General features: G+C 37.7%; 1 protein-coding gene across 7 annotated transcripts in view; it reads right to left on the minus strand.

Moving 5' to 3' along the window:
* Positions 1-4,998: 4,998 nt before the first annotated feature.
* The window catches only part of LRRC4C (leucine rich repeat containing 4C), a 1,215,829-nt gene continuing 1,207,590 nt past the window's right edge, over positions 4,999-13,237 (minus strand). For all 7 annotated transcript variants that reach the window (XM_059140139.1, XM_059140132.1, XM_059140125.1 and 4 more), the window contains one exon: positions 4,999-8,141. In XM_059140139.1, the coding sequence (XP_058996122.1) occupies positions 6,177-8,099 (1,923 nt within the window). In that variant the 5' untranslated portion in view covers positions 8,100-8,141 and the 3' untranslated portion in view covers positions 4,999-6,176. The remainder of the gene's footprint in view (positions 8,142-13,237) is intronic.

A 13,237-nucleotide genomic window follows, 5' to 3' on the forward strand; every position in this document is an offset into this window, starting at 1 on the left:
TCAATATATATTGGTATTTATCTTTGATAGGAAGTATAGTAACACATTTGTGTTTTCAAAATTATAGATTAGATAGATAGATCAATTACATATATAAAATTATTTTCATATATATAATAAAGTTATTTTCATATATATATATATATATATATACACAGTGCAGCTTTTAAAGCATTTCTCAGTATTGTGAAATTCCTGGTTTCTTCAAATTTCTTGGAGGTAGACTATATTAATTATAATAAAAAATACCAGATCTTTTAAGCAGAGTTCAGAAGTAGAAATCAAAAGAGGTACCAGACCTACAAATCTTAGGAAATAATTTATTCACCTGTGTGAGTTGTGCTCAATATTGTTAGAGTTGCACTCTAGATCATGTAACTAACTATTGTGTAGAAGTGATTGATCCTGATTTTAGAGGACTTCTGGAGAACCTGAACACATGTTGGGATAAAATATACTTCTACATAGGTTAAGAATATGTATTAAAAACCGAAAATGCAATTGAGCCCATAAAAACTGGCATTGATTTTTTAAGAGTGGTTTGTTTGTAAGACTCTTGAAAAAAATTTAGGTGAGAATACATAGCTACATGACATTTTTTATGGCCAGAGTGAACTAAAGTTCATTCTTTAACAGTCAATTTATGTTGAAAAATACCTTTACAATTATGAGTTATTTTGCATGAGGGATGCTGGAAAGAGAAACTTTATTACTTCTCTCTTTCATTTTGTAAAACTTTATTTCTCAAAAACAGAACTAGCCATAGGACTGGGAATTCCACTTCAACATTTGACTTTTGAGGCATTTTACACATTTTGTTAAGGTTAATTTTTCTTCATAAAGATTCTGTTAGTAAAGAAACTCATGATTTCCCTAGTATTACAAATTATTTGATTTAAAATTTTATAGTAGCTCCCATAAAAAAGTATATACCATAAAATATATCATAATTACTCTTGTGTATGCTTTATATATTTAGCTGGGTTGATGTGTCACTTATTTCTCTTAGAGAACCATACACGCTACAAAACTAGCAGCTGTGCTTAAATAGAAATTAATTTGCACTTTATTTTTACCTCTTCTAATGTGGAACTAGGGGCTGAGAAGTAAGGAGATTTACTAATCGTCATTCAGAAAGCCTTACTGATCTATGGACATAATAAATGTTAGGGGTTCCCATAATAGGTTTTCATCATGATATCTTGGGGCCGAGGTAGTAGCTATTTTGTCAAGTTCTCCGGATTATGGGACATACATCAGAAGGGATTTCCCTGCCACCACAGAGACCAGTCCCTCTCCTTCAAACCACACTGAAGCTTCTCTTTCATCTGAACTAAATGTCATATATTCACTACCTCTGCCAGCCAGATAAAGACAAGATTGATGCCATTTGGACAAATTCAAACTCAGCAATTCAGCATTAAATAGATAATAAAGTGTAGTCTTAATAATCTGGAAAGAGAAATTAAATTACTGGACCAAATTTTGAAAGATAAGGCTTTAACGGTCTGGAGTTTCAGAGGTCCTTACTTTCTGTGTTTTGTGCAGTGGTTGTGTGAGAATCCTAGCTTCCTGGTCTTGACAAAATTTACAAGATAGAAGGATTTTCCAGTATCATGTGCTTTCATGAAAACAGCGTAATTGATTGTCTCAATACAACGTCCCACCCTTTATTTTCTGTTTATTCTTTTCATGCAAAAGCAAAATGAGTGACAGTCTCACCTATTGCTTCTAACACTTGTTATCCAATTTAATCATACAATTTTATATGTAATGCATATATATTTTTAAAATAACTGCTAAGAAAGGGTGAAGCCCCAGGCACTTAAAAAAAAAAAACAAAGGACACGAACTGATTTGTGTTGCAAGAATGCTTCTCTCAGCATCTAAATTTGGATCTTAATTGATAGTGCACTCTTATTTATTCGACATTTCTTTTTTCCTCTCATGGAGCCAGACGTATCTTATTTTGTATCCTGCTGGTGCATGGAGAGACAACAGTGTCACAGCTGGTTTCTATCCAACACAGTGTCTTTAGGAATTCATCTCTCTCCTTATGGCAGAAGAAAAAGAATACAAGATACCTTGTGTTTTTTTAAGGCAATTTTTAAAACTCATTTTTATCTAAAGTCGCTTTTGTACAGGGACACATGACCGGCTCAGTCAGAAGAGTACGTGATTCTTGATCCCCGGGTTGTGAATTTGAGCCCCATGTTGGGTGTAGGGGTTACTTAAAAATAAAATCTTCTAAAAATAAATCAATAAAGTAGCTTTGTACAGAAAGCACATTCTGATCAAATATAATGATATGGGCTCCGTGCTAATATATTTTAGCACAATATATTGTTTCTAACAATATATTGTTTCTAATATATTTTAGAAATAAAAGAATGGTTTCCTAGAGGAGTCTGACTCCTCAGTCCCCACATGTTATATGTGTGATGTTTAATAATACTATTATCTTCAATATCCTTATTGAAACTAGCAGCCTGAAGACCAGATCAACAACTGAACACATAATTTAAAAATTACATTGCTTTAGAGCACTGCACTGTATTTACAACTGGTTACCTGACCCTTCTGCTTTTCTAAGCATCTCGAAGATTATACCAAAAGGATAAAGGATTCATTAATGTTATTAATGTTTTTCCACCTTTCAGTATTTACCTTGGAAATGGTGATACTCTGGGACCATCCATTAAAAAAATTTTTTTAATCTTTTGGTAACTTATATTTTTTAAAAAAAGTCTTCTTTTCCTTCCTTCATGCAACTAAGCTTTCTACCGTCAAGTTATTTTCCAGCAATCTATAGTCAGAATTTCATAGTGTAGAATCTCAAATATTCTGATTTTTAACTCTTTGATTATAAGACCTCAGAGCAATCATGGACTAGCAAAATCTTTCTCCTCAAACAAATACTGGTTAACGTTCCAAGATCAAATGACCTATTTCAGTTTGGGAAAAGATGATATTTGATTACAGAATATTTAGAATATGAGGGGAAAATTAGTAAAGCTATATCAGGGCCTATGTGCATGAACTATACCAAATTCTCCCATTTTGCCACTGAAAATGTATTCAAACATATTCAGAAGAAGTCAGGAGATTGACATGATAGCCAGGTGTACAGGATTCCTCATAGAAAAAGGAAATGTTGCATAATCTTTCTAAAACACCCTTGATGTTTCCCTGAAGCAAACTACATACCTTTAGTAAGGAAAAGCACACACACACACACACACACTCAATTATCATCAGGTTACCTTAACCTGGTTCCTTGTAAAGACATATTTTTGATGCACATGAGTATTTAAGAGTACTACCACTTGTTGTCTTTGGATAGAATAAAAAGAGAGATTGACATGGGATTATGTTTTGTTACAAGGACATACCAGATGTTGACAGTCACGTGAGCTTTCTGGTGGACCAAGAAGTCCACAGTGCATGATGGTCTCTCACATGTCTACACAGTGCACAGTACACAGTACACAGTACAACTCCTATACTGAGGGCCAAAAGCCAAGTGTGCTATGCAGAGCAAACACAAACCCTGCTAATCATAAACCTCTAGACACATAACTCTAGGTAATGCATTTATAGCACCCCATTCTTCAACCCCACAACCTGCAATGAGGACGTTTATTCAAAAGTGTTTCTAAATTTACTGTGAAGGTCAAGTTTGGCTTAACCAGTCTTTCATCAATACTTTTGCTTCCAGAATGTATTTATTGCAGCAACTATAATCTCCTATAGGACTGAAATGTATGCTTTCTTAACTTTTTAGTTTGAGTTCACCTTTCATTCTGTTTAGTAGGATTTTTCCAATCATTCGGCCAACCCTTACAGCTAAGGGGAGTTGTGTGCTGGGACTAACTCCCTAAGAATTATCAGCTCAAAGTGAGTGAAGGTTCAGAGCCTGCTAAGAGAGAGCTCAGTGAACATAGATCAAGTAGAGATGGCAGGATTCTTTTCCCTCTTGGCTTATAATACTCTTCTTTGGACTAGCACCTGCTGGATATCCCTTGGTGGGTTGTTTGTTTGCTTTGTGATCTACATCTTGGGAATATATTAAGTACATTCTATACTGAATAGCTTGGCCAGTGACCGCCAACATGTGTTTTCCTCTTTTGGGGGCGTCTTCTCCACAGTAAAAGTAAATGTGAATAGTGTTCCTAACAAAGGGAGGTGAAATACTAGGAATGAAAAAGCTACTGGAGAATTAGTGATCTTAAAAAAAAAATAAATAAAGAGGTAAAACCCTTATGTGGTCTTACTCATTTTCTTCCCTTCATTCCCGTTCTCTGACCTGCTTTGCGAGCAATGATTGATTCTCCACACCTGGAGAACACAATACTCTGGTGTGAGCTCCAGCCTGCAGACTTAAGTTCCTCCATTAGGAGATGAAGTATTCAACAGCTTGGGCATCAGTTGTTTCACCAATGAGGAGGTAGGTTTCAAGGTCTGTAATAAGAGGTGTCTGTTTTCACTTTGCTTCACATAGATCAGGACAGAAGTCATAGACATACAATGTTAAAATATCAGGAGAGTGCCAATGTACTAAGAACCAGCAAGTTCCTCTTTTAGTTGGAAGCTAGTGTATATTCTCATACCTAATGTTTCTCCAGTTCCTTCAAGGACCTTTAGTGAATTACTACTGTATTGACATGGCTATCTCTTGGTGCGCACACACCCATCATGGCAAATCAATACTCACACAACTTTATAGCTCTGCGATTTCCATTTGAAAGAAGAGAGTCGGTTCTTCCAGAAGGATGGAAGAAACCATAAATCAAGGAGCTTTCTGTAATAATAACCAATATTTTTGAAATTTCAGGTTCCCAATTCATGACCTTACATTTATCAGTAAAATTAGAGTTAGCCCTGAGTAAGAGGCTGATATTTTTCTAATCATATTTCATATAGATCATGAGTGTTTTAAGGACAAGAAGCAGGCCTTGTCAATTGTGTACCCACAGCACTAAAATCAGTGTTTAAAACAGAAGGTATTTAATAATTATTGTGGAATTGAACTGAATTTGCTGATACTCAGCACCAAAAATTATTTTTCAACTTAGATAATTTAGAATACCTTCACATTCTCTTGGTGTACTTTAATCAATAGGACTTAACTTAGGAGACAGTGACTAGATTATAATGAAACTTTCTTCCAAGTGGGATTGAATTTACTTCACAAAACCATTGTTTTTTAATCTGCGCATTCTACAAAGGGTGCTCCTAGTGAGAAGAAGAAAAATAAAATACCACAGCATCCTTGAAGATAGGTCCAACACTCAAGTCAGCTAATGAAATAGGACCCCAAAGAGACTGATGCTGGGACTGAAGAATATAATACTTTTTTCTTTCTTAGAAAGTAGGAAATCTAATTACCTTCAAGTTTCTCACATTTGAGCCATACTACAAATGAGCTGTGTCCAGGTACAGAAAAACCAACAATATTTTATTTATAACCTTATTTTTTTAGTTTTTGAACTACAAATTCTGGTTCTAGAGGTGTTTAAAAGATCATGGGTTTTTATAGATGCTCATATGTAAATTAATCTGTTTGCTTACTTTTTTTCTTTTTTTTCTTTTTCTTTTTTTTTTCTTTTTTTCTTTTTTTTTCTTTGTCATTGAATGGTTCTCATAAATACAGAACAGGTCATTACATGAAAAATATAAGATCTTGCATTTTTTTAAATCTTGTTCTCTCTTAAAAATCTATTTCTAATATTGCATTCCCCATTGGACTACTTCATTAGGGCATGAGGGAAAGAAAGGAAAGAGAAAAAAAAAAGAAAGAAAGAAAGACAAAATAGACTGGTTCTCACCACTAGAATTCACCATAAAAATCTCAAAGTGTAACAGAATTCTTACAAAATTTCCTAGGCCAGTTCTTTAGGGACTTGAGATCTATGAAAAATATGGCAACCAGGGAAGGCAGGGATGAGATGTGGGAAAATAGTAAATAAGTGCAGCAAAAACAGGTTCTGAGGAATACACATAATTTTGTCTGCTTTAGATCACAATAGAATTTTTAATAAATAAATTTCTTTTCTTTTTTGTTTTTTTTTTGTAAAGACACTTTTTTGAAACAGTAGATTTAGCCCAGTCATTTGTGTCATTTTTAATAAACTGTCTTTTTTTTATTGTTTGTTTTCTGTAACTCTGTAAATGTTTTAGATTTGAGTCTCTTGTACATTGTCTTTAGAGTTCATTCGGATCAATAACGGTTCATGCACTGAACTGTGTATTGAATTAATTGTGTTAACTGTTGTTGTGTGGTTGAAGGGAGATTTGTAAGAGTTATAGTGATTTAGGTGCTCATGCTCGATAGCAGGCATGGGCAGGTGGCTTTCCATGGGTGTATCTCCTGTAATCTCATCATCCACATTAATGATTTCAACAGTCCTTGTCGGGGCGTGATGGTTTTGCCGATGGTGCTGCTTCCTCATTTTGTAGAAAATGACCAGCATCACTGCAGCCATGAGTGTGATGGCCACAAAACAGCCAATGATGATTTTGGTGGTCTTCATGACCTCATCGATTCCCGGGATCCCACTGTTTATGTCAGTCACTGGGATGGTGAATGTTTTTTCTGTCGACCTTGTGCTCTGTGGCGTGAGAGAAGTGGTCACATTGGTGGTCTCCCAGTCAATCACTGGAGTGGGACCCACGTTGTTATCTGTGGTCCGTGCCTCATCCTGAGAAGGTTCCATAGTCTCTACTGTGACAGTTGAAAAGTAAGAGAAGGGAGTAGTGGTTGCTGCAGTAACATTCAGGGTGGCAGAAGCAGTGGTATTTCCAACAGAATTACTCACCATACATGTGTACATGCCTGTATCTTGCACGGTTACATTCGTGAAATTTAATGTGCCGTCACTGAGCACAGCTATCCGCACTTTGTATGCCCCATGTGTCATGACCGTTCCATTTGGGGTAATCCAAGATACAGAGGTCAGGGACGTGGAGGCCCGACATTTCAGCTCGGCTGCCATGCCCTCAGTGACATTGAGGTCTGCTGGGGGCTCCACAATCACAGGAGCATAGCATGTGAAGTAATTCTGGTCAAGCTCCCCAATGTACCTCCCTTTCAGATTGGGAGGAGTGTTACATCGAGCACAACAAGCTGTGTTGGAGGGGGCCATGTCTTTTATCCACCAGCTGAGCCACAGTATGTCACAGTTACAGTTCCAAGGGTTGTGATGCAAGTGTATCCGCTCTAGGTGATGCAAGGGTGTGAAGAGGTCATGAGGCAGTAGTGTTAGATTGTTGTGTGCCAAGTTTATCTCCACGAGTGACTGAAGGTTATCAAAGGCATTCCGTTCAATCACTTGAATCTGGGACTGGATCATCCACAGTTTTTGAAGGTGCATCAGTCCCTGGAACGAGCCAGGCCTGATGGCTGACAAATGATTCCCGGAAAGATCCAGCTCATCTAGTTTTATGAGAGGTGTAAGGTTAGGGATTTCGCGGAGGTTGCACATGGCAAGGTTCAAATACCTCAAGTTGGACAGACCTTCAAAGGCACCTTCTGAGATATATGAAAGCCTTTTCAATTCCCCCAAGTCTAGTCGGCGCAAAGAAGGGATTCTGTTAAAAGCATAAGAAGGAATGCTTTCAATGGGGTTGTTTCTCAACCAGAGCTCCTTCAGTTTAGACAAATATACAAAAGCTCCATTTGGGATGGTAGTAAGACGATTGTCAAAGAGTTCCAGAGTATTGAGGTTTGCCAGACCATTGAAGGCCCCGATTTCAATTGTTCTAATATGATTCCTACTCAACTGTAGGATTTCCAGGTGCCTCAAGTGCTTGAAGCTGTTCACTTTGATGATCTGGATTTGGTTCTCATGGAGGTTCAGCAGCCGCGTGTTGGTAGAGATGCCATCTGGAACTTCCCGTAGGTTTTTCCGGACGCAAATCACCTTGCTGAACTGGTTGCTGCAGGAGCAGACAGAAGGGCAGGTTTGAGCCCGCACCAGACCAGCCACCACAAGAAGTTGAAGAGCCAGCAGCACCACAAGCAGGGGGTCAAATAGGGCCCTGTTAAACCTAGGACCTATCATTATCTGCTGTGGATGTAAGGTCATCTTGTTCAACATTCATAATTTATCTGGTGTTGGTCCGTCTGGAGTTCAAATAGTCTGCAACATAAGAGCAAAAAAGGGTATTAGATCTCCTCCAAATGTCTTCCTGGAGCAAAGTCAGTGACATAATATACCAGCTAAGGCCATCATTTCTCACACTAGCAAACAACCAATCTAATGTCCTTTTATTGAGTGATGTGGCTCATATTTATAGAGAAAATGTTTCTGTACTTCAAATTAGCAGTCATCCACAGCCCATATCAAGTGTGCGCTCACAGAGAATGAGGGGAAACACCTTACAGTAGTGTTCAGCAACCAAGTATGACTTGAATGCATGAGGACATATGAGATGGATCCCATCAGCAGGTTCAAAGGCCAGACCAGATTGGAAAAGTACAGAAAATAAGATTTGGCCCTATACCCAACAAACAAAAAGCTCCCTTACAAAACCAGTAATAGCTGAGATTGTATTGAGGATTCTTCTATATGCCAGGCACCATGGGCTATAGACTTCACAAGCAATCCTGTCCAGGAGTAGCTACATAATTTGCAGGGTCCAGTGCCAAATGAAACTGGAGGATGGCTTCTTAAAAATTATGAAGACTTTCAACTCTGTGTAACAACAGAGCATTAACCAAGCGTGGGCCCTTCTGTGAATGGGGTCCTTTTCAATTACATAGGGTGCGTGGACTGATCCTCTTTTGTCCTTACACCACTGCTCTGAGGTAGGGAGGTTCACTGTCTCCATTTCCAAAATGAAGAGGTTATGACTTCCAAATGAAGAAGTCATAGGGAAACTAAAACAAAGTCACAAAGTTTATAAGTACAGAACCAGGACTCACACACTCACCTGACTGGTCCAAGAGCATATGATCTCAAATCTCCATTAAAAAGTTTCCGGGAGAACAATGGCAAAGACAAAATATTTTTTCATGATTAATTTCTCTAAAATAATCTAAAATAAATCTAAAATTTTCTGGGGGGTGTCCTGAGCTCTGAACCCTGGCAACTGTGAAGATGCACTGAAACAATGGCAGGTACAAATGTACCTAAACTTTTAGAGATTTTCAAATACTCAAACTCACTATAATACAACAACTGCTACCTACAGGCAGACAGACCACAAATTAAACAAATTAAATAATTTCCATGAAACATAACTTTTAGGTACAGAGGACACCTTAGTATAACAGAAATACTATATATCTTGTACCCCTACTCTCGCTGATTTTAAGTAGATTTGTGGGAAGGGGAATAAAATAACTTACTTTCTGCATCTCTTCCAGCACAGGAAGGAATTTTAAAGGAGCTTTGGGTTACCCAGTGCTTGTCTCATTCTTATCATGAACTGGACACCTGTGTAATGACTTCTTCCAAACTCTCATCTCAATAAAGTGTCCCTTCTATGAATCTCTTAGAAACAAACAAATAAAAAAAAAAATGGGATGGCGATCACTACCTTCCAACTCAAAAAGGCACTAATTTAGTACTTATTATGTGTCACCTTGGACTACTTATTAATCTTCTCCATAACACATCCTCCTCACTTGCAAAATCAGAATGACAATAGTGCATACCCTTAGTGTTGTTGTGAGGATAAAATTAGTTAAAACAGATAAAGTGCTTCGAATAATGCCTCTCCCATGTTAAAAGCTCCGTAATGTCAGCCATTATTATTACCGTTCTTGTTCTTGCCCTCACCCAGACATCTTGCTGAGCATATAAAGATGAAGACCATCATCCTTACCCCTGAGGAAATGAGCATTTAAAAGGGGAGACAGATAGGCCAAAGATGAATCACGATAACATATGTTCATTGGTATGAGGCCAGGCCACTCTGGCACAGGGGCACTGATATCAGATCAGCTCAGTCCGTGCTGGTAAATCAGAGGATTTTAAAAGAAGAGGATCCTGATCTAGGTTCTCTAGAAGAAGTTGATTTAAAAAAAAAAAAAAAAAAAAGGAAAGAAGAGCATTTTCGCCAAGGAACACCTTCAGCCAAGAGACTAGGACCCAGAAAGATGCTTGCATGTCCAGGGACCAGTAAACCGTTCTCTGTGGTGTGAGAATGGAGAGCCTGGGAAAGAGACAGTTCTTTCTTCCAGGCTGCTGCAGCTCTAGATTGATTAGATTGACTTTTCACACCATACATATATCTATATCTATATCTATATATATATATATAGATCTAGATAGATAGATAGATAGATAGATAGATTCCAGTACTATGATCATTAGTACTAGATCATTAGTCTCTGGTCCTGCTTCTCCCACCATCCTATGAACACTACAAGGACAGAAGCCATGTCTGATGGTTTTTCTCACCTGTCACACTTTAGACACTGGGTAAAAAGGCTTTTGTAAATGTGTAGAAGCAGTTACTATCTAGTTACAACTCTGTGTATGTGTAGTGATAGAGACTAATATAGTAATCATGACTTTCTACTTCCTATAATTTTGTCCGTCCTTCCTTCCTTCCTTCCTTCCTTCCATCTCTCTCTCCTTTCTTTCTTTCATTCTTTCTTCTAAGAGAAAGAGAGAGCTCACCAGTTGGGGGGAGATGGGCAGAAGGAGAGGGAGAGGGAGAGAATCTTAAGCAGACTCCACACCCAGCATGGTGCCTGATGCAGCACTCTACCTCATGTCCCTGAGATCATGACCTGAGTGGAAATCAAAAGTCTAGACGCTTAACCAACTGAGCCACTCAGGTGACCCTATCTTCTGTATTTTCTGATGTTTTGTTATCTGGGGCCTTGTTGTTCCAGAGAGAGCCCCTCAAGGACTAGCCAATTCCTTGAAATAGTAAAGGACTTGCCCACAAACATGCTTTTCATCAACCTGAAGCCTATACCCCAATCAGCTCCTTTCTCAGGATCTCACAGGGCAATGACAGCTGCAAGCCTGCTTACCCTGCCATCTCTTGCTTTCTCTCACAAACCATAATAAAGGCACTTGCTCAGAGTTTTCCTTATTCCTTCTACCCCTGTGACTGACCCTGGTGCTTCCTTGTGTGGCCCCCTTAGGACATAGCATGCCCCCTCCTCTTGGGAACTGTGAGTAAAGAAAAGAATGTATCTCTTCAATGACAATTGTCTCCTGATTTGTCTCATTATACCAAATAATAATAAAATCTACATTTTAAAACAACTAATCACTAAATAGCAGAGGGGGACTGCTCATCTTAATAATCTTGTTGATGGCTTTATAGGTCTACTCTATTGTCCTATTTACACAGTGACAACAATAAGATTGGTAGGCTTCTCACCCTGAGCTAGATTAGGAGATATTTTTTATTGTAAATTCAAGCATGACCTTAAAAACCCTTAGGGATTTCCACTTTAAATAGAATCTTACTTACATTTCCAGTGACATGACCACTGAAAATTTTTCATTCATATGATTTGGTGTAGTTATACATTTGCTCCCCTCCCTCCAACACACACTTTTTAAGGTAATTGGGCATTTAGAAAATAGCACATAAAATCTCTGATACATTAACTGATGGTTATTTTTAGGACTCGGGTCCAAGGGTCCTACTCCTCTAGTTCACCTTCTACCTCCCTACCCTCTGACTCTTGGAATCCTGGGGTCTCTGGTAATAGAGATATAGAGAAATAACTGTTTGACTGGACATAGCACAGAAGTGCAGAAGCTAAGTCCTTTGCTTAAGATAAGCCATTTGCTATCCTTTTCTCTTTAAAATAAGAAATAGCAAAGGAGGCATGTCCCATGGTCAAAGGAAAAGGCTCTGGTAAAGCCTTCCTAAATTTAAATGCCGGCTTAAACTTCCATGACTCTGCAACTGGGAAAGATACTTCACTTCTCATTTCTCTTTACTTTACTTTTCCATCTATTCAAAAGGCTTTTGTTAGCAATATCATATATATATATATATATATATATATATATATATATATACATATACACACATCTATATACATCTATATGCATATATATATACATATACATACTTACCAGCTCATAATTAGCAATTTATAATAAATATGTAAAACATATTCAAACTAAAAATAAAATGATGGAACACTCAGTTTCTTCCTCTTATATAAGATAGGAATAACACTAATATCTATTACTCAGAGTTATAGTAAGGATTAACTGCAATGATCAGAAGCACGCTTTCATATGCAAATCCAATACATTGCAATTAATTGCAGAGTGCATGTGTCTCTCCTTTTTCAATCCCCAGGCTCTTTTATTTTCTCTTTCTTACTTACTTCAAGGTCTTTCTACTCTTGCTATTAATGAGATTTCCTATAAATCAGTCATAAGTAACGATTTATGAATTATAGCCAGTTCAAAGGTAATTTATAACCCACAGAAAATAACGCTTGGTACGTGCACTGAATCGAATAACCTACTATCAACAAAAGGTTTTCTATTTTTAAAATCTAAATTATGTTACTTTACATTAAAAGCCATGTTTCAGCATCTCTTTCATAAGATGATTTTATCACATCAAAAAGAAATCAATTTAAAAGTAGGCTCTATCCATTACAATGTCATCTGACAGGGTTTATTTACCAATGGATCTGTATGGGTTTTGAATTAAGCTGTAATACTTTCAGCCTTGTCCCAGAGGATATTCTGACTTTGTCAACAGACCTTTCTTCTTTCCCTACCCATGCTTCAGTGCACTGAGATACAGGGGGCTGCTCTATTTAGCACAGTTTCATTGCTCAGTTAGCAGAAACTAAGTCTAGGTATTAGAACTGGTTTGGAAGCCAGGTAAAAGAAAGGTGAATTTATTAGCCACAACCACTCTTGCCCACAGAACACACAGTCACCCTCATAAGAATCTCCAGCAAATCTCCACCCTCATATGAATCTCCTAAATTCTGAGAACCAAAACCACTTGCCCCACACTCAGCCTGGAAACAGACCTCCAAACAAGACCTTTCTGTTGACATACCCATGATTTTTGCTTTTCCATCATCTTTATTAGCCTCTCTATCTGTGGGGACTCTCCTGTCCAAGCAAATTCTTTCTCTGCCCCTCTAGGAATCTGCCCAAAGACCCATCAGGACATCTAATGGCAGTTCATTCTCTAAGATTCTTTTAATCTCTTGCCTCACCTAGCTATTTTCACAAATCCTAGATGGCTGTACTGCAATCCTAACTCTCTCCTAATCAAC

The sequence above is a fragment of the Mustela lutreola genome, chromosome 1, assembly GCF_030435805.1.
Source record: "Mustela lutreola isolate mMusLut2 chromosome 1, mMusLut2.pri, whole genome shotgun sequence".
Classification (NCBI taxonomy): domain Eukaryota; kingdom Metazoa; phylum Chordata; class Mammalia; order Carnivora; family Mustelidae; genus Mustela; species Mustela lutreola.